This window comes from Neoarius graeffei, chromosome 1 (assembly GCF_027579695.1).
Source record: "Neoarius graeffei isolate fNeoGra1 chromosome 1, fNeoGra1.pri, whole genome shotgun sequence".
NCBI classification, from domain to species: Eukaryota; Metazoa; Chordata; class Actinopteri; order Siluriformes; family Ariidae; genus Neoarius; species Neoarius graeffei.
The window spans coordinates 77,768,737-77,793,848 of record NC_083569.1 but is presented as its reverse complement, the minus strand read 5'-3'; the positions used below and the strand labels follow the sequence as shown (position 1 = coordinate 77,793,848).

The 25,112-nt window shown below is 43.1% G+C and overlaps 1 protein-coding gene across 7 annotated transcripts in view; it reads right to left on the bottom strand.

Annotated features, from left to right (window-relative positions):
• htr2cl1 (5-hydroxytryptamine (serotonin) receptor 2C, G protein-coupled-like 1) overlaps positions 1-25,112 on the bottom strand; it is a 363,746-nt gene that overhangs the window by 211,084 nt on the left and 127,550 nt on the right. For 3 of the 7 annotated variants that reach the window (XM_060930678.1, XM_060930858.1, XM_060930755.1), the window contains one exon: positions 5,887-6,018. The exons of 1 other annotated variant lie outside the window; for it this stretch is intronic. In XM_060930678.1, coding sequence (XP_060786661.1) covers positions 5,887-5,977 — 91 coding nt within the window. In that variant the 5' untranslated portion in view covers positions 5,978-6,018. Of the gene's footprint in view, positions 1-5,886; positions 6,022-25,112 lie in introns of those variants that run through there. 3 more of the 7 variants (XM_060930581.1, XM_060930623.1, XM_060930800.1) reach the window with 2 other exon arrangements.

Here is a 25,112-nt window from a genome sequence, read left to right as displayed (position 1 = left end):
AATCTAATGGGAGCTTTTGGAGGGCTGTCTTAGACCATGCTCTCCACCACCATCATCAAATCATGAATTAATGGAAGAAACTCAGACACTTGGAGGATTTGTGCCAAGGAGCACTGAAGCTGTTCTGGTAGCTTGCGGCGGCTTGCTCAGCACCTTACTAAGAATTTATTATAAGGATTTTTTCCCGTCATCAATTATAGCTTGAACATTACATTATAGGCATTTAGCAGACGCTCTTATCCAGAGTGATGTACAACATACCCAGAGCAGCCTGGGGAGCAGTTGGGGGTTAGGTGTTCCAGGGAATCAAAGTGGTGACCTTTGGGACCCAAAGCTGCTTTTCTAATCATTATACCATGGCTTCCCCATACAGATTAATGGCGTATATGAAAATGCATTTAGTTATAGGCATAGTACAGACCGCATATGCCATGTTGACATCAGTCAAACATCTGCTCCTCATTGAATGAACCCTTTATTGTCACTGTTACCAGTGAAATTGACCGTCAACCTGTCCTTACAGAGGGGGAACAGGACAGGAAGACAGGGATAAAAGAAAAAGAAACACAGTAGTAACATGAGGACAATAATCCAGAGCATTATTCACACACAAGGAGGATTTCAGGATTTAGTATGCAAACATATCTATTACCTTCTAGCCTAGGTTCACAGTCAAATATTGGTACAGCACAAAATAAATTAAATGACCTTGAGGCATCCCTTACTATAAAATAATTGGAAATATTTGCACTGAGTATATTGCGGTCAGACAGCAGAGATGGATGCAAGTGCAGATAAACAAAAGCTTAATTTAAAAAAGCTTGCAGATGAATACAATTGGTAAGACAATATCAGAATCAAAACAGCGGCACTGATCAGGATATCAATAAACAGCACAGACAAGGAAAAAGCAGGTTAACTAGAAACAGGATCAAAATACCAGAGAAACAGAACAACAAAATACAAGGCTTGGGAACAACTGGCAATGATGACCAGCGATGGGAATAACGGCGTTACTTTTTTTAGTAACGAGTAATCTACCTAATTACTTTTTACGTTGTTATAACGCCGTTCCCGTTACTTACAATAAAATACTATGCGTTACTTTATTAAAGCTGTTTTCATCTGGCACGCTGCTCGTTCAGCCTTTCTTTACTCTGTTTTAGTGTGGGGCGGGGAGACGCGAGACAACGGCATAGTAAGCCAATCAGATTAGATTTGGACAACATACGTAGGTAGGCCACGCCTACTGCACTGCACTCTTTCAATCAGAAGACACAGCGATGGCGAGCGGTCAGCCCAGCACTGCGCTTTCACATTGGAAATACAGCCATTACTTTTCATTACTTGAAATAAAAGGCAAAAATGTGTACGTGCAATGCACATTATGTCGAGGAACAAAGCATTTGTCCTCGTCAGTGGCCAGTAATTAGTAACAATTTTAATAACTACAAAAATATATTACATTTGATAGATGTCTTCTCACATTGTCCCACAAAAATATTAATATAGTGTAGATAATGTTACTGATTGGTTCTGTTAAGTGTCCATTTCAGTCATTAAACACATTTAACATTCACTTTTATTATGATTACACTAATTGAATTTAATTTGATTTTTTTTTTGGGGGGGGGTAACAAAATGTAATGGAATAATTACTTTCCCTGGTAATTAGTTACTTTAATGACAAAGTAACTCCGTTACTAACTCAGTTACTTTTGGGGAAAAGTAACTAGTAACTATAACTAATTACTTTTTGAAAGTAACGTGCCCAACACTGATGATGACACGAGTATATACTTCACAGCGAGATAGCGGTTTGGATGTCCATATATGCTGTGAGTGATTGCATACAGGTGTGGCTGATCAGTGTAATGGTGACTGTGAACATGTGTGTTTGGGTATTGTAGTTTGCGGTGGCCACATTTGTAGGCCACATTGTGTTCTGGCAGTTGCTATGTGATGCCAAATCTGAAGTTAAAGAGAAGAAGTGACTATTTGTCACATATTAGAACAGAGTGACATTCCTTCTCTGCATTTCATCCAACTGAAGCAGTGAACACACACACACCCACACACACACACACACGCCCAGAGCAGTGGGCAGCTGCACTACTGCGTCCAGGGAACAGTGCCTTGCTCAAGGGCACTTCAGCCATGGATGTAGAGGGAGGGGAAAATCATATCATTCACTCCCTCCACTTTCCTACTGGTCCAGAGAATTGAACCGGCGACCTTTCGGTCCTTAAAATTGCTCCTCTAACTTTTAGGTGCCCCCAGTTAACATAACAATTGCTAATTGGTTGGGAGAACATGTACTAACGGTTTATCCATTAGTGTTTATTTTTGGGGCAGCACAGTGGTGTAGTGGTTAGCACTGTTGCCTCACAGCAAGATGGTTATGGGTTCGAGCCCAGCAGCCAACAAGGACCTTTCTGTGTGGAGTTTGTGTGTTCTCCCCATGTCTGTGTGGGTTTCCTCCGGGTGCTCCGGTTTCCCCCCACAGTCCAAAGACATGCAGGTTAGGCTAATTGGTGGCTCTAAATTGACCGTGAGTGTGAGTGTGAATGGTTGTGTGTCTCTATGTGTCAGCCTTGCGGTAATCTGGTGACTTGTCCAGAGTTTACCCCACCTCTTGCCCATACAGTAGTCAGCTAGGATAGGCTCCAGCTTGCCTGCAACCCTGCACAGGATAAGCGGCTACAGATAATGGAAGGGTGTTTATTTTTGCTCTCCATTCAGGATCCTTTAATTGCTCAATTGAGGAATACTGTGTGTATAGCCCTGTCTGTTCTGTTTCCCAGTATCCTGTTTATTGCCTGTGTTTTGTTCCATCCTGTGTGTTGTACCACACCGATCGAAGACATTTACTAATTTGCCTGGTGCATCTATTCCAAGTGACTTACATTTGAGATGGTATCAAAAAAAGTCCTGCCTGCACCATTCATAGCACGTTTGGCGGCGTCGATCTCCGTTTCGTAGCCCTCGGCCTCTCGCCTATATTACATAGCGAGGGTTACAGTGGGGGGCTAGTCCTCTGGTATACCATTTGAGATGGTATACATCTGAGCAATTGAGGGCTAAGGAGCCTGCACAAAATCATAACAGTAAGTAAGTAGCCCAAAACCTTAACTACTGACCCACCACATGCAGTTAGCATATCTACAACAAAAGGTTAGCATACTAACCACAAAGGGCTAGCACATTTAGAAAAAAAAATCAATGATTCTTTGGATACTTGGAGGTTCTTGCTATTCTAAAAATCTTATAATTGAAACCTTTTCTTTTTTTTTTTAAGAAACACTTGTAAGTTTTTAAGGTTTGAGGGTTATTTAAGGTTTCCCTCAAAGACACAGCTGAAGAATGCTTAAGGGTTTTTCCTATTCAATCCCAAAGTGGTCATTTGCCAGTCCCCACTAGTTCACAACTATCACATGGCAGCTATCAATAAGGTAGCATATACTCACTCAGACAGGTGAAGCAAGCCATTTAATTCTTTGTACTGCTGCTCATGCTACATCTCAGTGCAACTGAACTAACTGCCCCCTTGCGCATACGTGAGCGCACGGGCACTCATGATAGGTTGTATTCAGTCATGTGACTTTTGCTTGTGAATTTACTTCCGATGAATGAAGTAGTGGTCAGGCCAACTGATTTGGCTGCCGGTATGCAAAAAGCTTGTGAAACTGTCTCCCACTATTTTCGCAGTTTGGAGGCCGATGCACTGTCAAGATATCATTTGCAATGGGATAGATCATTACACATGAGCAAAGAAGGATTTTTCCTACGAGTTGGAAAATTATCCATCCATTGAGTTCCCCGACATCTGAAACTACCTGGTGCTGCAGACATAGTTCTACACAGATAAAAAGATGAAAACCTGGAAGATCATGGAGGAGTACAACATTTTATATGTGGCTGGGTTAAAGATCTGGGGATCAGGACACTACAAGATAAATCCTGTATTGTTTTTGCCCAGATAAGGAGGAATTTCTGGGCTTTTTGTACACATCTTTGCGATGGTTGCTAGGATGCTACAAGTTTTAGTATCAGGTGTAAACCAACCACAGCCGCTCGATTCTCAATCCTCCCTGCTCTTCTCTTCCAGCTAAATCATTCACAAAGATCCACAGAAACCCCTTTAAAGACCTGGGTATTGGTGAAACAGGATGGAGAACTTATCACAGCTCACTGTAACTGCATGGCTGGGGAAGTAGTTTTGCCCTGCTAACTCATGAGCTCTACTTTTGTGTTTACGTGGATCGTCTCAATTATCTTTTCTCTCCAATTCAGTGTAGGAACCCAATCTACATCATCGCCCTTGTAAAGATTGCTAGGACATCTGGATAAATAAAGTGAAAACATACACAATATGGTGACCACGATCAAACATTAAACAAAAACACATGAGGACTTGAGCATCTCCTGAACCTCAAAACATCATGAAATAATGGAAGATGTTGAGAAAAGTGATTTGCAAATCCAATCTAAATAAATCAGAGGAATTTACAAACCTTTCATGAAATGATCACTTCAAACTTGAGCATTCTTCAACTCAGTTCCCTTCCATCGCAGCGAAAGGTTCAAGAGCCACCTTTCTCGGTGTCTTTTAATAAAATCCTTTCTTACTTCACGGGGAACCTGGAGGAAACTTTTCAGTCTCATGGTTTGTTGGATTTGAGCAGCCCAAAACAATGCAGGTGTAGGGTATTTTAATGACAAGCAAAGCACCCCAGTGATAGTAACGCCTTGTGAACAGTGAGCTTAGCTGACCACCACTTCATGTCTTGCATATCTAATGAGGCGGACGTGACATCGGATGCAATCCAGCCATTAGCTAGTGTGGCTTTAATTAACATGGGACAGGTTAATGCCACTTTACCCCACTGAGAAAGAATGGCCAATTTTGCTCCCTTTGAGTCCTGGCCAGGGATTAGTTTCAAACTTATGATCTCCTGACAATAGGCTGAAGGCTTTTTGCACAACTTGGGAGCTCTAGCCTTTTCCTTCCTCAGACTGTAGATCAACAAGAAAACAACATATCTACACTAAGATACGAGGTCCTTACAAAACCAACCAACTTTTCACTATACTTATGTACAGATAGTGTCCACTTGTTGGATGATGGTGAGGGCAAAATTTCTATTCCGAGCAACAGTGTGCTTTGGCTGAAAACAAGGCTGAAAAAGATTGACAGCTCTAGTCTATTTTCATGAACCAACACTCAGCCCAAATTGCAGCAGCTGTGGTAGTAGGGCTTCCTTTTAATTTTGCCATTCCAGAGGCAGCAGAGAGCCTCAAACTGTGATGCTGTTTCAAAAAGCCCTTTCGCTTGAAACAAATGACACAGTTGAAACAATATATTACAATCATGAAGAGAGAGCCACAGAGTGTTGGCTACATCTGAAGAAAACAAGTTTGTGTGTCTATAGGTATGTGTCAGTGCGAGTGTGCATGCCTTCAGCTTGTTGCTAATAATGACTTAGAAACTTACCCCTGGTCATTCCACTCAACCCTCCCCTCCTCGTGCTGTTCTCCTACTCCGTCCCAGCCAATTCTGCTTTGGTTAGTCAGGGACATTAAGATCCCAGAACTCTGCTATGTTTTATTCATGTTACTGGTTATTGCATGTGTGTTAGTATGCGAGGGATTCTCCAGGTACCAAGCTGCTGCTGAACAGCAAGAACCTGAATGTGTCATCATAAAGACTAGCAAACAGCAGTTCATGAAAATTATGATATCATGATATCTAATTGCCAAATTGAGCCCCATCAGATATCCAATAAAGACACCAATCTCTGAGCTCCAGCATATCATCTCTACCAGTCTCAGAGCTATTGACTACAAATTTGCAAAATCTTTAATGCTCTGTAGATTCAGACTCACTTCTATCTGACTTCGGAGCCAATGACAGAAGCTGTCTGAGGCTGCATAGAGGCAGGGTAGAGTTGAAGAAGAGGAATCCAGCTGGAGGCATCTCATCAGGGACAGCTGAGCCCACTCACCTCCCAATCAACTCTGCTGGAAAAAAAAAAAAGTAAAAGGAAGGAATACAAAGTGCAGCTCTCATGATACAATTTCAAGGATCCCATCTGTAGGGTCTAAACCCTTCTTAAACATATAGATTCTGATTAAACTATCCATCCATCCATCCATCCATTATCCATAACCGCTTGTCCTGTGAGCCTATCCCAGCTGACTATGGGCAAGAGGCAGGGTACACCCTGGACAAGTTGCCAAATCATCACAGGGCTGACACATAGAGACACACAACCATTCACACTCACATTCACACCTACAGTGGTGCTTGAAAGTTTGTGAAACCTTAAGGATTTTCTATATTTCTGCATAAATATGACCTAAAACATCATCAGATATTCACACAAGTCCTAAAAGTAGATAAAAAGAACCCAGTTAAACAAATGAGACAAAAATATTATACTTGGTCATTTATTTATTGAGGAAAATGATCCAATATTACATATCTGTGAGTGGCAAAAGTATGTGAACATTTGCTTTCAGTATCTGGTGCAACCCCCTTGTGCAGCAATAACTGCAACTAAACATTTCCGGTAATTGATGATCAGTCCTGCACACCAGCTTGGAGGAATTTTAGCCCATTCCTCCCTACAGAACAGCTTCAACTCTGGGATGTTGGTGGGTTTCCTCACATGAACTGCTCGCTGCAGGTCCTTCCACAACATTTCGATTGGATTAAGGTCAGGACTTTGACTTGGCCATTCCAAAACATTAACGTGATTCTTCTTTAACCATTCTTTGGTAGAATGACTTGTGTGCTTCGGGTCGTTGTCTTGCTGCATGACCCACCTTCTCTTGAGATTCAGTTCATGGACAGATGTCCCGATATTTTCCTTTAGAATTCGCCGGTATAATTCAGAATTCATTGTTCCATCAATGATGGCAAGCAGTCCTGGCCCAGATGCAGCAAAACAAGCCCAAACCATGATACTACCAACACCGTGTTTCACAGATGGGATAAGGTTCTTATACTGGAATGTAGTGTTTTCCTTTCTTCCAAGCATAACTGTGGCAGTGGGGGCATGGCTGAGCGTCGGTTTGTGAATGGAAGGTGGAGTCAGGGAAGGTGAGTGGTCATGTCACTACACCTGTTATCAATTAACGTGTGTTTGTGTGTCTCCTTCAGCGACTGTGTCCAATAAAAGGAGAGTGAGAAGGGGAGGATGGTATCCCCACTGCCATAATAACACTTCTCATTTAAACCAAAAAGTTCAATTTTGGTCTCATCCGTCCACAAAACATTTTACCAATAGGCTTCTGGCTTGTCCACATGATCTTTAGCAAACTGCAGATGAGCAGCAATGTTCTTTTTAGAGAGCAGTGGCTTTCTCCTTGCAACCCTGCCATGCACACAATTGTTGTTCAGTGTTCTCCTGATGGTGGACTCATGAACATTAACATTAGCCAATGTGAGAGAGGCCTTCAGTTGCTTAGAAGTTACCCTGGGGTCCTTTGTGACCTCGCCGACTATTACACTGCTTGCTCTTGGAGTGATCTTTGTTGGTCGACCACTCCTGGGGAGGGTAACAATGGTCTTGAATTTCCTCCATTTGTACACAATCTGTCTGATTGTGGATTGGTGGAGTCCAAACTCTTTAGAGATGGTTTTGTAACCTTTTCCAGCCTGATGAGCATCAACAACGCTTTTTCTGAGGACCTCAGAAATCTCCTTTGTTCATGCCATGAAATACTTCCACAAACATGTGTTGTGAAGATCAGACTTTGATAGATCCCTGTTCTTTAAATAAAACAGGGTGCCCACTCACACCTGATTGTTATCCCATTGATTGAAAACACCTGACTCTAACTTCACCTTCAAATTAACTGCTAATCCTAGAGGTTCACATACTTTTGCCACTCACAGATATGTAATATTGGATCATTTTCCTAAATAAATAAATGACCAAGTATAATATTTTTGTCTCATTTGTTTAACTGGGTTCTCTTTATCTACTTTTAGGCCTTGTGTGAAAATCTGATGATGTTTTAGGACATATTTATGCAGAAATATAGAAAATTCTAAAGGGTTCACAAACTTTCAAGCACCACTGTACGGTCAATTTAGAGCCACCAGTTAACCTAACCTGCGTGTCTTTGGACTGTGGAAACCGGAGCACCCGGAGGAAACCCATACAGACACGGGGAGAACATGCAAACTCCACACAAAAAGGCCCCCGTTGGCCACTAGGCTCGAATCCAGAACCTTCTTGCTGTGAGGCAACAGTGCTAACCACTACACCACCGTGCCACCCAATAGCAAAAACAATATGTTAAAAAAAAAAAAGACTACCCTGTGTGTATGCAAATATAGACTAATGAACTACTGTATGTAGCCTCTCACTCACGGAAAGCGCACCTGTTAGGCTATTTATTTATATATTCACCATGTCCACACACCGTTCATTTTTTTTTTAAAGACCCCCACAAAGATGAATTCATAACTCAAAACCTGATCAAATCTGAAGTAGCTGGATAAATTATGTGCGTGTGGATGTGTCTTTTTGAACAAAAGGATATAAAACTCTATTCTTGGATGAACAGTGGTTGAAAGTTGAAAAAAAATGCAGCACGAAACACAGTCTCCACAGCAGCTTCATCTAATGAATGTCCTATTAGTCTGAGTGCAGGCTTTAGATTTATGTAAACAAAAGAGAATTAAAAGACAGTGATGAAAACAGCTTCTTCTAACCAGCTTCCTTTCTCTCAATTGTACTGAATTTGAGTTTCATTAAAGAAGAATAGTGTTGCAGAACATGCTTCAGTGTTTGAAATGGAATGTTTTAACCGGTGACAATGATAATGATCTGCTTCATTTGTGGAGCTCTGGCACATCTCCACTTCGAAAGAAAGCGTACTGCATGGCATCAATGCATAAAAGGAAGGTACGTCATTCAAACGCTTAGATTTTACTGACTCACAGCTGCAAATATTCATTAATGCTTGAACCCAGACCCTTCTTGCTGTGAGGCGCCAGTGCTAACCACTACACCACTGTGCCACCTTCTGATTAACCTATATGTCTATATTTATCTTTGTTCCTTACTCCACACTTTTAGTTAGACATCAAACTCTGATGTTTTGTATCCATACCATGTGCAAACGTTAGCCATGTTGCATGGTCTTTACGCAGGAGGAGAAAAAAATAGATTAGGATAGATTAGGGATAAAATTAGCTCATGTTTTAAGTCATTCAAATTCTGTAAAGCTGCTTTGCGACAATGCTTATTGTTAAAAGCGCTATACAAATAAACTTGACTTGACTTGTGTGTGGAATGTATTAACAGTGTTCATGTGACATGCTAATTCACATACAGTGAGCACATGTGCAGTCTGTCCCTGAGGTGGGTGGAATGCTGAAGCGCAGACAGGCATGTAATGATGTTCCAACACCGTTCTTTTATTTTTTAATTAAGCTTTTCAGTGTTTACTTTTATTCTACACACAGGAGACACCACCTCTCTACTCTCCCTCTCCTCATCAACTCTCGGCCATCACTGAAACAGACACACACCGAACATCAAGTCACAACAGGTGAGATGACTTTACCACTCACCGTCCCTGGCCCCGCCCTCCATTCACAAATTGACACTTGACCACGCCCCCGCTGCCACAACATGCAACTCAACTCAATGTATTCATTTCATGTATTATATGGTACGTATGAGTGACTTTCATAAATCACTTCACCCAACTGACAATATTAAAAGATTAACACTTATGACTCACAGCTGCAAATATTCATTAATGCTTGAACCCAGACCCTTCTTGCTGTGAGGCGCCAGTCTGCACTAACAAACAGACAACAAAAGTAACAAAAAACTCGTTTCACAAATAATGATGGCAGACAAAACAAAGCAGACTGCGTGTTGCAAAATATCTCATAGCTGCTGTATTACAGCAACTTCATATAATACAAGTAACCTGAGAAAAGTGCATAAAAGTCAACGCAGGGAGTTCTGTGCTAAAAGCAAACTCTGGCTGGGGGAGGAAAAATGTCTACAGGTGAGTGAAAATAAAATCGTCCTTGATGATCAGTCATGATCAGAATTCTGAAACAATGAAGAGAATGAAATGTACTTGTGGCTTTACAGAAGTGTTTTTTTCTGAAATTAGAAAAAATGCTCTCCTTTGCAACCATACTTGATCCAAAGTAACTAATGTAGCAAGCAAATTTAATTATTTTCAGCTTGCTAATGTTATGAGGGATGAGTCTAGTGGTCAAAGGCATGAACATATGTGCAAAGAGAGCTAAATAAATTGATGTCCATGACTGATATTTAACAGATATTCCACGAAATCGAGACACACATGAGCTGATAGCCGATGAGGCATGGAGCGCCAAGTGGTCTATAAACCATGTACAACGAGATTGAGTGGAATAACTGTTTTATTCTATCCACATTCACTGGATTTTGAGAAAAGGAGCATTTTTAACCATCCATTATCTATCGCCACTTATCCTGTTCTACAGGGTCGCAGGCAAGCTGGAGCCTATCCCAGCTGACTATGGGTGGGAGGCGGGGTACACCCTGGACAAGTTGCCAAATCATCACGGGGCTGACACATAGATACAGACAACCATTCACAGCTACAGTCAATTTAGAGCCACCAATTAGCCTAACCTGCATGCTTTTGGACTGTGGGGGAAACTGGAGCACCCGGAGGAAACCCACACAGACATGGGGAAAACATGCAAACTCCACACAGAAAGGCCCTCACCAGCTTGAACCCAGGACCTTCTTGCTGTGAGGCAACAGTGCTAACCACCACACCACCGTGCTGCCAAGAGCATTTTTATTTTTTGCAAATTCGCTAAATTAAAAACTTTATACAACACGTCCGACAAAATCATTTCTGCTTAGAACGTAAACAAACTGGCAAAATGACGGTAGCAATTTGTGAAAAATGCGATAATAATAAGTCTTGAAAAATATATATATATATACACTACCGTTCAAAAGTTTGGGGTCACTTTGAAATGTTCTTATTTTTGAAAGAAAAGCACTGTTCTTTTCAATGAAGATCACTTTAAACTAATCAGAAATACACTCTATACATTGCTAATGTGGTAAATGATTATTCTTAATTTCTAGCTTCAAATGTCTGGTTTTTGGTGCAATATCTCCATAGGTGTATAGAGGCCCATTTCCAGCAACTATCACTCCAGTGTTCTAATGGTACAATGTGTTTGCTCATTGCCTCAGAAGGCTAATGGATGATTAGAAAACCCTTGTACAATCATGTTAGCAGTGGCGATCCTAGAGTGATTTACTCCCCGGGCGAAACCCCCTGCTGGGGGGGGGGGGGGGGGGGAGGGGAGGTATGGCATCAGGTAATCCTTAATGTGCAGAATACCAACACTGAATTAAAGCCATTAATGGTAGTATCTGTCATATATATATATATATATATATATATATATATACACACACACACACACACACACGGTATACACATTATCTGTAGCCGCTTATCCTGTTCTACAGGGTCGCAGGCAAGCTGGAGCTTATCCCAGCTGACTATGGGCGAGAGGCGGGGTACACCCTGGACAAGTCGCCAGGTCATCGCAGGGCTAACACATAGACACAGACAACCATTCATACCTACGGTCAATTTACAGCCACCAATTAACCTAACCTGCATGTCTTTGGACTGTGGGGGAAACCGGAGCACCCAGAGGAAACCCACACAGACATGGGGAGAACATGCAAACTCCACACAGAAAGGCCCCCATCAGCCACTGGGCTTGAACCCAGGACCTTCATGCTGTGAGGCAACAGTGCTAACCACTACACCACCGTGCCACCCCTATATCAAGTCAAGTCAAGTCAACTTTATTGTCAAATATGCTATACAGTACATGCTCGACATACAGCACAGATGAAATTTCAGTACGCTCTGACCCACGGTGCAAACAGGCAATGCAATAAATAAAAATAGAATAATTGAAAAAACAAACAAACAAACAATATAAACAGTATAAACACTCTAGATAAGAACTAGACATAGACTAAAAACACTAGATAAGAACTAGACAAAGACTAAACACTCAGACAATATGAACAGTATAAACACTAGATAAGAACTAGACAGACTAAACAAACAAACAATATAAACAATATAAACACTCTAGATAAAAACTAGACATAGACTAAACACTCATATATATATATATATACACACACACACACACACACACACACACACACACACACACACGTAAATTGGTGCAAATAAACAAACAGTCAAGGGCACTTGAGGTATCGCAGGTAAACATGAAATAAGCAGTATAAACAAACTAGCAGCTGTTAAGGTGAGGTAGTGCGGAATAGTGCAAATGAGCGAGGTAAAGTGAGATGTGTGGTCCCTGAGTTCAGTGTGTTAATGAATGTTGAGATGTATGTATGTGTGTGTTTGGAGGGGGGACTGTGAGGATGACATGTCAGATGCTGAAGGGGGGGCAGGGGGGTAGAATCTGTGGCAGGGGGCAGAGGAGGGGCAGGACAGGGAGGGAGTTGAGCCTCCTGACTGCCTGGTGAAAGAAACTGTCCTTGAGCCTGCTGGTTTTGGCCCGGAGACTCCGCAGTCTCCTCTCCGACAGCAGCAGACTGAAGAGGTTGTGAGATGGGTGGGTGGGGTCACCTGCAATTCTGATGGCTTTGCGGGTGAGGCGGGAGTTATAAATATCCATTAGAGAAGGGAGAGAGACACCAATGATCCTCTCAGCTGCTCTCAAGATGCGCTGCAGAGTCTTGCAGCAGGACACAGTGCAGGCGCCGTACCACACGGTGATGCAGCTGGTCAGGATGTTCTTGATGGTGCCTCTGTAGAAAGTGTGCATGATGGGGGCCGGGGCTCTTGCTCTCCTCAGTTTGTGGAGGAAGTACAGACGCTGTTGGGCTTTTTTGGCCAGTGATGCGGTGTTGTTGCTCCAGGACAGGTCTTCAGAGATGTGCACACCCAGAAACTTGGTGCTGCTCACCCTCTCCACTGCAGCACCGTCGATAGATAGTGGAGCATGCTGGGTGTGCTCTCTCCTGAAGTCCACGACAATCTCCTTCATCTTCTCCATGTTCAGAAGGAGATTGTTGTCCTTGAACCACATGGCCAAGCGGCTCACCTCACTCCTGTAGATTGTCTCATCACCATTGTTGATGAGACCCACCACAGTCGTGTCATCTGCAAACTTAATGAAGAGATTAGAGTTGGATGTTGGTGTGCAGTCGTGGGTCAGCAGAGTGAAGAGGAGGGGCTTAGCACACATCCTTGGGGGGCCCCCCGTGTTCAATGTGATGGTGCTGGAGGAGTTGCTGCTGACCCATACAGCCTGTGGTCTCCCCGTCAGGAAGTCCAGCAGCCAGTTGCACAGGGAGGTGTTGAGTCCCAGCTGGTCCAGTTTATGAATGAGCTGCTGAGGAATGATTGTGTTGAATGCTGAGCTAAAGTCTATGAACAGCATTCTGACATACGAGTCTTTTGTCTCCAGGTGGGTGAGGGCTGAGTGGAGGGCAGTGGAGATGGCGTCATCGGTTTAACAGTTGGACTGATATGCAAACTGGAAAGGGTCCAGGGTGGGGGGGGAGGGCAGACTTGATATGCTGCATGACTAGCCACTTGAAGCACTTCATGAGGATGGGAGTGAGTGCGACAGGGCAGTAGTCATTGAAGCAGGAGGGAGACGGCTTCTTCGGGACCGGGATGAGGGTGGTGGTTTTGAGGCACGTGGGGACAACAGCCTGGCTCAACGAGATGTTGATGTCTCTAAAGACATCTGTGAGCTCCTCGGCACAGTCTCTCAGGACACGACCAGGAATGTTATCAGGACCCGGGGCTTTTCGTGCATTTGTCATCCTGAGAGCTCTCCTCATGCTGTCTGGGGACAGCATCAACACCTGGTCACCGGGAGGTGGTGGGGTCTTCTGTGCCATGGTGCTGTTGTCTGCCTCAAAGCAAGCGAAGAAGTCGTTCAACTGATTCAGCAGAGACGTGGAGTTGTCACAGGTCTGCGGTGAGGGCTTATAGTCTGTGATGGTCTGAATCCCCCGCCACAGGTTCCTGGTGTCTCTGCTGTCGTTGAAATGGTCAGCAATGTACCTGGAACACTGTCTCTTGGCCACCCTGATGCCTCGTGACAGATTGGCCCTAGCTGTCCTCAGGCCCACCTCGTCCCCAGCTCTGAAGGCGGCGTTCCGAGCCCACAGGAGCCTGTGGACTTCTGTCAGCCATGGCTTCTGATTGGCCCGAATGGAGATGGTTCTGGTGACCGTAACATCGTCCATGCACTTCCTCATGTAGGCAGTGACGGTCTCCGTGTACTCCTGGAGATCTGTGATGTTGCTGTAGGTGGCTGCCTGTCTGAACATGCTCCAGTCAGTGGTGGAAAAACAGTCCTGGAGTGCCTCTGAGGACCCCTCTGGCCACACACATATCTGTTTTGTAGCTGGTTTGGTTACTTTAACCAGTGGCCTGTATGCTGGCATTAGCATAACAGTGGAGTGATCTGAGGCCCCAAGGTGGGGGAGGAGTAGGGCTTTGATCTGAGGCCCCAAGGTGGGGGAGGAGTAGGAGTAGCCCTACTGTAAACATTGTCCAGAGTATTGTTTCCACGTGTGGGAAAGTTGATATGTCCATAGAGTTTTGGAAACACGCTCTTGGGGTTTGCATGATTGAAATCCCCAGCCAGGATGAGGAAAGCATCTGGGTGGGCTGTCTGCTGCTCACTGATATGCTGATAGAGTTAATTCAGTGCTTCACTCCTGTTGTTATTGGAGCTGTCGTTAAGCCATGTTTCCACAAACACAAGGACACAGCACGGCCCCATGAGGACAGTTGAGGGTTATACCTGTTAAAACTGTTAATATTATAGTCAGGCTGTCTGTTGTTGCCCAAATGAGGATGGGTTCCCTTTTGAGTCTGGTTCCTCTCGAGGTTTCTTCCTCATGTTGTCTGAGGGAGTTTTTCCTTGCCACCGTCGCCACAGGCTTGCTCATTGGGGATAGATTAGGGATAAATTAGCTCATGTTTTAAGTCGTTCAAATTCTGTAAAGCTGCTTTGCGACAATGTTTATTGTTAAAAGCGCTGTACAAATAAACTTGATTTGATTTGATTTGAAGGACACAGCACTCACTCACAGACTTAAAAGATGAGAGGAGCAGGCGGACATAATCCAGCTTGTTGTCCAGCGAGTGTACATTGGCCAGAGTGATGGTAGGGATAGCCGGCCGGTGAGGGCTAGCCGCTAGCCTAGCCCGGATACCTCCACGCTTGCCCCTCTTCTGCTTCCGCATGTTCCACCTGTGGCGCTTCCACTGTGGGCTGGATGCAGGAGTGGGGGTCGGTGACTGAGCAGGCCTCCGGAGCAAACCATAGCCGCATAGCACTTCCGCGTCCGCTGGATTTATATCCATGAATATAGTTCTGCGGATGTCGAGCTGAAACTCACGGGAGTATGTGCGCCTTGAGACTGATGGACGCGACAAAGATGAACAGAAACACACTGTTTTAAAACACAAAAAACACAAAAACACCGTTCTGTCGGGAGAGAGGAGCCATTGCGTGTGTGCGTGCCACCATCTTGGAATATATATATATATATATATATATATATATATATATATATATATATATATATATATATATATATATATATCCTTATTATATATTACTATATTCTCATTACCGTCCAGCTCATACAGTATAATCAAGAGATATAACTGAATCACTGGGGTCATAACAGAAATTATAGTTCAATTAAAAACGATGTGTACGATCATTGATTTTGTCAGATATTACAAAATACAAAGTCTTTCACAATGAGAAATGAGCAAGTTGAAGCCTCCTACACATGCCTACCAAACCACTCATTAACTTGTTGCCTCTCTCCTTCCCTCACTAGACCTCCCGCATGAATGAGAGAACAACACTCTACCTCTCAGCAAAAGTGAGATTTTGAATTCTCACCTCCACAAATCACTATATCTGCTGTCATCTTTAAAATCCTGACCCTCTCATTTTCTACCCATGCCCTGTACAAAATACCAATTGCTATTCTGTGCAGCAGATGAAAGTTTTGCCTCTTAAGCTCTTCTTGGCCTTTCTCATTCATTAGAGAATGAGACACAGAGAGAGGGAAAGCATAATTGCCTTCTCCATCTAGAGAGGCACATTTCACGTCCCTTGTGGCGAGCTGGAAATGCTTAGTAAATGTGGTACCGTGGCCTGACACTCTGCACACAAACAACTGCTCTCCATGGTACTGAACCAAACGCCTCTGGCTCCACTCAGCACCACACGGTGTGCATGAACATGGGCTGAAGCTACAGAAAGGAACATGGCTGGAGGCGGCTTATTAGGAACAGCTGAGGCCAGTCACCTACTCATCAACTCGCTGAAAAGACATCAACTAAAGGAGAAAGGTGTCCGGTTTGCGATTGCCAAGGTAGGATCACCTCATCTGTGCAGCTGTCCAATATATACACCAACCTTCTTCTTTCAGCCTTGTTTATATGTAAAACAGTTTTGTCCTTCTAGAACATCAAGCACTTAATAACCCTACCTAATAATATTACAGATGTACTGATCTGATTCTGAGTGTAGGTATCAGGGCAGACACTAGCCTTAAATTAATCTTCTGGTCCAATCCATTGATTTCTAATATAATGTATGTACGTTTATACAGATAATGAACATTCACATAGGACACAAATTTCCTTAAAGCATGTTGCCATCACGTTTGTAATCTGGCATATGACAATTTCAGAGCAAGTTTGGTTCCTAATTTATGAAGAAATTCACATCAGATCAACATTGTTTATCAGACAAGGCATGGCAGGTGGTGTGGTGGTTAGCACTGTCACCTCACAGCAAAAAGGTTCTGGGTTCGAGCCCAGTGGCTGACGGGGGCCTTTCTGTGTGGAGTTTGCATGTTCTCCCCATATCTGTGTGGGTTTCCTCCGGATGCTCCGGTTTCCCTCACAGTCCAAAGACATGCAGGTTAGGCTAATTGGTGGCTCTAAATTGACCGTAGGTGTGAATGTGAGTGTGAATGGTTGTCTGTGTCTATGTGTCAGCCCTGCGATGATCTGGTGATTTGTCCAGGGTGTACCCCGCCTCTCGCCCATAGTCAGTTGGGATAGGCTCCAGCTTGCCTGCGACCCTGCACAGGATAAGCGGTTATAGATAATGGATGTAGACAAGGCATGGCTGATATTAATAGGCAAAGTTACCTTGTCTTTCAAAGATTAAAAAAATATATATATCAATATTAGATTTCATTTTTGGCATCCACCTCAGATTATTTGGTCTTAATAAATGACTTAAGGCTGATGATTTGGGATTTTTTGTGGAATCAAATATAACAGCACCACTAACGGTGAAATCATGCACAGAACTGGATGAATAAGCAATGCTGGGGTTGATTTCTTTTTATCGCCCACTGTAGATTTTCAACAGCGATTGAAAAGGCATAAAAAGGCATTAATTCGTCAGTAAGGTCAAAGTTTACTGACTCATGTAAAATGGACAGACATTGAGTGGAATATATTTGTTGGTAAATATTTCCAAAATAAGTGCAAATTAGCTCCTTACCCCAGTCATTTAAAACATATTGAAATAAAGTTGCTAAAACAGCAGAAAAAGGAGTTATAATGGGTAATGTCTTAATTTAGTAGCTGTTTAACATTTTCCACCACAGTGAACCGACTCATATATGAATTATGCATGATCAATTCATCGATCTATTACAGATGGAAGGAGATGATTTAGAAACATATTATTGCACAAAGTACAAACTTTGTGCAATACATTTTCACGATTATGAATTTTTTTAAATGTTTGTTTTTCATATTTCAATTTGTCTTTTTTCTAACTTCTTTTTTCTGGCTTTTAAAGGACTGGGGAAGGAAAACAACAACAGCATTTTGGCTGAAACTTTTTTTTTATCTCCATCATGTATCAACAATTGGTAAAATCATGTTACGACAACAGACATAGATTTCAAATTTCAGAATAACAAAATACTGTCAAGTAAATTATGAGCCACGAAGATGAAGCATACACTGTTACATGAAAGTACATCATATACAAAAGGATAGAAGACAGAGCTGTAAGTTAAGAGTGTTTTGATGGAACAAAAGTGCTCCAGTTTTTCTGTTTCCAATGTTTGACATTTGAAGGAAACGCGGCATGAATGCAGTCGGGCATTACAGACCTGAAACAAATAAGAAATCACAAATGCAGCTGCCTATCATTCTTCAACTTCTTCTCAGGCACTTTTTCTTTCATCTAAAAACACATGTTTACAGATATGTGAAGCTGTACCTGGTCAATCCAAAAAAAAAAGGACAGGATTGACAACCTAGGGTCCTCCAGAAAATCTGAAGTAGCCGGATTAAAAAAAAAGTATAGTAGGTGGCTCAGGAATTTGTGGTGGGAAATGTTAGGGGGGGTCTGGGGGCATGCCCCCTCCAGAAAATGTTGAGATTGACAAGCCTTCTGGTGCATTCTCAGTTAATAAATTACAATCAAGTTGGAAAGTCTGCACACCCCTTTTACCTTCTCCACATTTTATTATGTTACAGACTTATTCTACAATAGATTGAGTTCATTTTTTGCCTCAAACATCTACACACAATTGCCAATAATTATGACGTGAAAACAGGTTTTTAGAAAATATACAATTTTATTTTACTGACAAAAATAGGTTATTTAGGGGTTACATATCTGTACACACCCTTAGCTTAATACTTGATTGATGCGCCTTTGGCAGCAATTACAGCTTCCAGGCATCTTGGGAAAGAAGCTATGAGCTTGGCACACTTGTTTCTGGACATTTTTGCACATTTCCCTTGGCATATCCTTGCAAGCTCCATCAGATTACATGGGGAGCATCAGCCATTTTCAGCTCCTTCCACAGATGTTCAAATGCATTCAGGTCTGGGCTCTGGCTGGGCCACTCAAGGACATTCACAGACTTTCTCTGAAGCCACTCCTTTGTTCTCTTGGCTGTGTGCGTTGGGTCGTTGTCATGTTGGAAGGTAAACCTTTGCCCCAGTCTGAGGTCCAGAGCACTCTACAGCAGGTTTTCTTCAAGGATCTCGGTGTACTTAGCCACATTCATCTTTCCCTCTATCAGGACTAGTTGCCTCATTCCCACTGCTGAAAAACATCCCCACATCATGATACTGCCATGCTTCATTGTAGGGATGGCATTAGCCAGGTGATGAGCGGTGCCTGGTTTCCTCCAGACATGACGCTTGGTATTCAGGCCAAAAAGTTCAATTTTGGTTTCATCAGACCAGAGAATCTTGTTTCTCATAGTTTGAGAGTCCTCTAGGTGCCTTTTTTGGCAAACTCCAAGCAGGCTGTCATGTGCCTTTTAGTAAGGAGTGGCTTCCATCTGGCCACTCTATGATAAAGGCCTGATTTGTGGAGCGCTGCCTGGATGGTTGATCTTCTTAAAGAAACTGTCCACCGTACTTCCATAATGAAATATGCTCTTATCTGAATTGAGACGAGCTGCTCCGTACCTCTCCGAGCTTTGCACGACCTCCCAGTCAGTCAGACGCAGTCAGACGCGCTGTCACTCCTGTTAGCAATGTAGCTAGGCTCAGCATGGCCAATGGTATTTTTTGGGGCTGTAGTTAGATGCGACCAAACTCTTCCGCGTTTTTCCTGTTTACATAGGTTTATATGACCAGTGATATGAAACAAGTTCAGTTACACAAATTGAAACGTAGCGATTTTCTATGCTATGGAAAGTCTGCACTATAATGACAGGCGTACTAATACCTTCTGTGCGCTTCGGCAGCGCATTGATATGGAGCTCAGATATCAATGCGCTGCCGAAGCGCGCAGAAGGTGTTAGTACACCTGTCATTATAGTGCGGACTTTCCTCTGTCTGAGTGACCCTCAGGTTCCTGCTCACCTCCCTAGTCAAGGCCTGCCTTCCCCAATCGCTCAGTTTGGCCAGGCAGCCAGGTCTAGGAAGATTTTTGGTGGTTCCAAACTTCCATTTATGAATGATGGTGGCCACTGTGCTCTTTGGGACCTGTAAAGCTGCAGCAATTTTTCTGTACCCTTCTCCAGATCTATGCTTTGACACAATCCTGTTTCTGAGGTCTGCAGATAATTCCTTTGACCCCATGGCTTGGAGTTTGCCCTGACATACACTGTCAACTGTGGGACCTTATATTGGCAGGTGTTGGCAATCCCTAATCATGTCCAATCAATTGAATTTATCACAGGTGGACTCCAATTAAGTTGTAGAAACATCTCAAGCAGTATCAGTGGAAACAAAATACACCTCAGCTTACTTTTGGGTGTCATATCAAAGAGTGTGCACACTTGTATACATATGATATTTTGTATTTTGATTTTTAATAAACTAGCACAAATGTCTAAAAACCTGCTTTCACTCTGTCATGATGGGCTATTTTATGTCAACCAGACATCTCTACGGGAACTGAGGTACTTCAGGTAGCTTATATGTACAAACCTACAGAAAACAGACTTTATATTTATTTGGCCTATGGAAGGTTTTAGTTTCTTCTTTGGTGGCATTTTGTGAAAACTGAGTAAAATTATCTGCAACAACCACCAACTTCATCTTTACTGTCTGCTACGGTGTGGGCACGTGGTCTGGCTCAGCCAATCAGAGCGCGAGAATTGATCAATAAATATGGCGCTGCTTCTGGCCATGTTAGACATGAATCAAAGACAATCTTGTGGTGAAATAATTGGATTTGCAGCAAATTATGGGCAGCGGAGACTATATAAATCGCTTGAACACTGAAAGGCAAAGGTTTTTTTTCTGGGATCAAGTAGGCGGCGCAGACCATCTGTGTAGACGGAGAAAAACGCCGGTTGCCGGCGCTTGTGGACATCTCTGACACCCACAGTGCTGACTCAGTCTTTGTTGTAACTTCTATTAAAATACTACCCTTTTCTTTTTGTAAGAAAGTCCAGGGGGCTCATTTATCAACAGTGCGTAGAAAACATCCTGTCGTACGAGTGGAATTTAGAATGTTCGTAAGTACAAAAATATCAGCATTAATCAAACGTTAGGCTGGTTGATTTGATTTGATTTTATTTAGGTTTTCCACATGTACATTTACAATAAAGTACACATTTAATTATTGTAAAGACGTAAAAAAACCGAGGATGACACAAAAAAGTCTAATAAAATGACTTATTTCCATTGTGGTCCTCATAAAAAATTACAAAATGGTGACAATATGATAGAGGACAAAAATTACAAAAATGTATAAGTAAACAAAGTGTATAAAAATAACATTAATAATATTATTAATAAATAAATTTAAGAAATATAACTATCGGCGGCACGGTGGTGTAGTGGTTAGCGCTGTCGCCTCACAGCAAGAAGGTCCTGGGTTCGAGCCCCGGGGCCGGCGAGGGCCTTTCTGTGCGGAGTTTGCATGTTCTCCGCGTGGGTTTCCTCCGGGTGCTCCAGTTTCCCCCACAGTCCAAAGACATGCAGGTTAGGTTAACTGGTGACTCTAAATTGACCGTAGGTGTGAATGTGAGTGTGAATGGTTGTCTGTGTCTATGTGTCAGCCCTGTGATGACCTGGCGACTTGTCCAGGGTGTACCCCGCCTTTCGCCCGTAGTCAGCTGGGATAGGCTCCAGCTTGCCTGCGACCCTGTAGAAGGATAAAGCGGCTACAGATAATGAGATGAGAAATATAACTATCACATTTTATATATCACAAAATATCACAATTATCACAGAAATTGAATAACAATTTACAAACATTAAAAGTACATGAGAGAGTCCATTTTTAATGATTCTAATAAAAACCTTTTGACTTGTTTCTTAAACGTTTGTTTATTGGTGAGCGTTTGAACACTTGTGGGTAGTTTTACGCACACCCGTAAGTAATCTGCAATGATAAATTCCACACCTGCCAAATCACCTTGCGCGGGCACGATGACTCTAATTTGCATTGTGAAACGCCCCCAATTAACCATATAACATCCCCTTTAAAAGCCATGCAAATGAGTAATTGAGTCCTTGGTGGAATAATGGAGAAGCGCGCAAAAAAGAGGAATTTCTCTGAGACGGAGATCGACATTTTAGTCGCGGAGGTTGAGGCCAATCAGAAGATATTGTTTTGTGGTTTAGAAGCCGGCGTTACTAGTCAAAAAAGAATACTGTGTGGGAGAAGGTGGCACACTCTGTAAATGCCGTCGGATCTGAGCCACGGACTGTGGCAGAAATAAAAAAAAAAGTGGTTTGATATTAAATTAAATGCAAAAAAGCGCGTGGCCGCTTACAGGCGCGCTACAATGGTGACAGCGGGAGGGCAAAACCTTGAAAAATTGTCTGCCTTGGATGAACGGGTTGCTGGCATTATTGGGGACGCTGCGTGTTCCGGAGTGGTGAGTGGTGTGACTGACAGTGACCTCGTGGTGGAACCCCCAGAAACAGAACCAAACGTCCAAGATGAAGGTAAGTGGTCACACATTTAATGCAGAATTTAAATCTAAACATTTTTTTTACTGAATCGATAAAAAAAAAAAAAAACTTTGTTTCAAACAAATTTTTGGTTTAAAACAGAAGTACCGTAAAATACCAAATAATAGCCCGGGCGATTATTTGTCTCAATCACGGAAGAGACCCGGCGCGTATTAGAGACTAGGCGGCTATTTGGAACAGGCGATTAATTCCTTCTTCACAAACACCTTCCCCAAAGTCTACCTCAAAACGGGGAAAAAATCATTCTCAGATAGGCCTACTTTTAACCAGTATAACTTAGTTTGTTTAGAGTTAGATTACAGATAGCACGGTGCCGACTTCGGGGAATTTTGAAGACGCAGAATGCATCTTCGCATGGCACAGTCGGGGTGGATAAAGGATAAATCACACACCTTTTCCTGTTAATGACTAGTTAAGCGCATGCTTTACAAAATAATCAAGAAACCACACCATTGTCTGTGCGCAGCACTGTGAGTTAATTACTCTGCAAAGTTATGGTCACTTGCTATCACCCTCACCCATGCAGCCTCCACCCTTTGCGCTTCGCAATGTCTGTCAATCTGAAATTGCATGGAGGGCGCGACGTTGAAGCAACATAATTAGGGTGCGAAGTGTCAAACCAAAGGGTTTTTTCTTATGCTGAAAAATAAGTGACCTGCAGTGGCTACATACTGTCATCTTGCATCACGTTTCTCTCCAAGACGTCTCCCTATTTGGCCGATATGAGCCTATTCCCCGAGTGAGTTGGTACGGTGGCTCGACCCCGTAGAAAACTTAAAGTTCGGATGAAAGTTAGTTGAATAGGTTACTGACTTGTAGGCCTACATGTTGCCTGCCTGACGCGTGCTTCTGCCCAACTTGCACGACAGATTACTTGTTGAAAAGGCCCCTTGGATTAGATTGGCCGCGAGCAGACTGAAATGCATGTTAGAACGCTCTCACCTTTTTTGTAAAGCGTCTTCCAGATCCGAATGGGTAAGGGCAAGTGAAATGGTATAAGGTCTTTAATAAAACTCAGTGTGCGCTTTGACGCATGCATTCGGCAATTTAGGTCGTTTAACAGAAGCAGCAGTCCAACCTTGGAAACCCGCAGTCCTCAATGTCACCACACACGCTGGCTTTCGTTGGGTATACCCAAAGGGGTGGCTAAGACATCTGTCAAAAGTTACGGACTTGCATTCCTCAAGAAATATTACGGTAGACTAAGATTATAACATTGAAATGGCATGTTTATTATCACGTAACAAAATGTTGTAAACAGTATTATAGAAATAATTTCATTCATTCATTCATTCATTCATTCATATTGTTTCGGTAGAAAACTATGCAATGCAAAATCGTTTAAACCCCAGAAAACCAGAAAAGTGCTGGGCCTCAAGATTCTAGATAGAACGTTCGGACGCTTTTTTTTTTTTTTTAGACCCCGGCGAGTATTCGGAACCGGCCTTTATTTGTCACAACACACGCGTACACCCGGCCGTTAAAGGGAACTCGGCGGTTAATTGGAACTCGGCTATTATTTGGTATTTTACGGTAGCTTATTAATGCATCTGCTCTTTCAATTATACAGACACGTCCGCTCCTGCCGCGATGGTGCAGGAGGAGGCAAGGTCGTCCTCTGTGCGTGAGGCTCGGGCACCAAGGGTATTAACTGATGAGGTCCTGCAGAACCAAGAGCACATTGCCCAGGCAGTTAGTGACATCAAGGGGCAGCTAAGCAACCTCACTAATGTGCTCACTGAAATCAGTGAGTTACTGAAAACACTTGCTGCTTGTGCAACTCAAATCGCAAATAAAAGCTATTGAATCGTGAAAAGTCTGCGTTCTGTCATTATGCAACACACACACACACAGAGTGAGTAAATAATATGCATAATATGGGTAAACTTGCCTAAAATCTCTGTATGATCCCCGCTCTGATCCGCATCGCAAAAGCATTAGCAGGTGCAAGGCCCTCTTCGCAACGCTCTTCGTCATGCATGGGGTCATCAGGTCTAGGGGGATCCTGCAGGGGGACTCCTCTTCTGATGGCCAAATTGTGGAGCACACAGCAAGCCATAACCATGCTGCACACCTTTTCAGGTCGGTACTGCAGCGTTCCCCCCGCCCTTGACAAACACAGCCATCAGCAAACCAATTGCGCGCTCTATTGTAACTCTGGTGCGCGCGTGGGCCCGGTTGTAGGCTTGTTCCTGCTGTGTCTGGGGGTTGGTTAGTGGGGTCATGAGCCACGGTTTGAGTGGATATCCTTGATCACCTATGCGAACAAGTTGCATACATGACATTGCCATATTGCGGTTTACCATTGCGGAACACTGCTCAATGGACATACCCATGTTATACTATGACAAGTTGCGCGACACTCACCAATAAGCCATCCGTCTTCAACAGCTCTTTCTTGTAAACGAATGCCCACTGAGCTGTTCTGCACAATAAACGAGTCGTGCGTTCCCCCAGGCCATCGAGCAACAACGTTTAAAAGCATCAAATCGGCATCACATATGAGCTGCACATTGATGGAGTGAAACCCCTTCCTATTCACGAAATTGTATTCGTGCTGTGATGGTGCTTTTAGC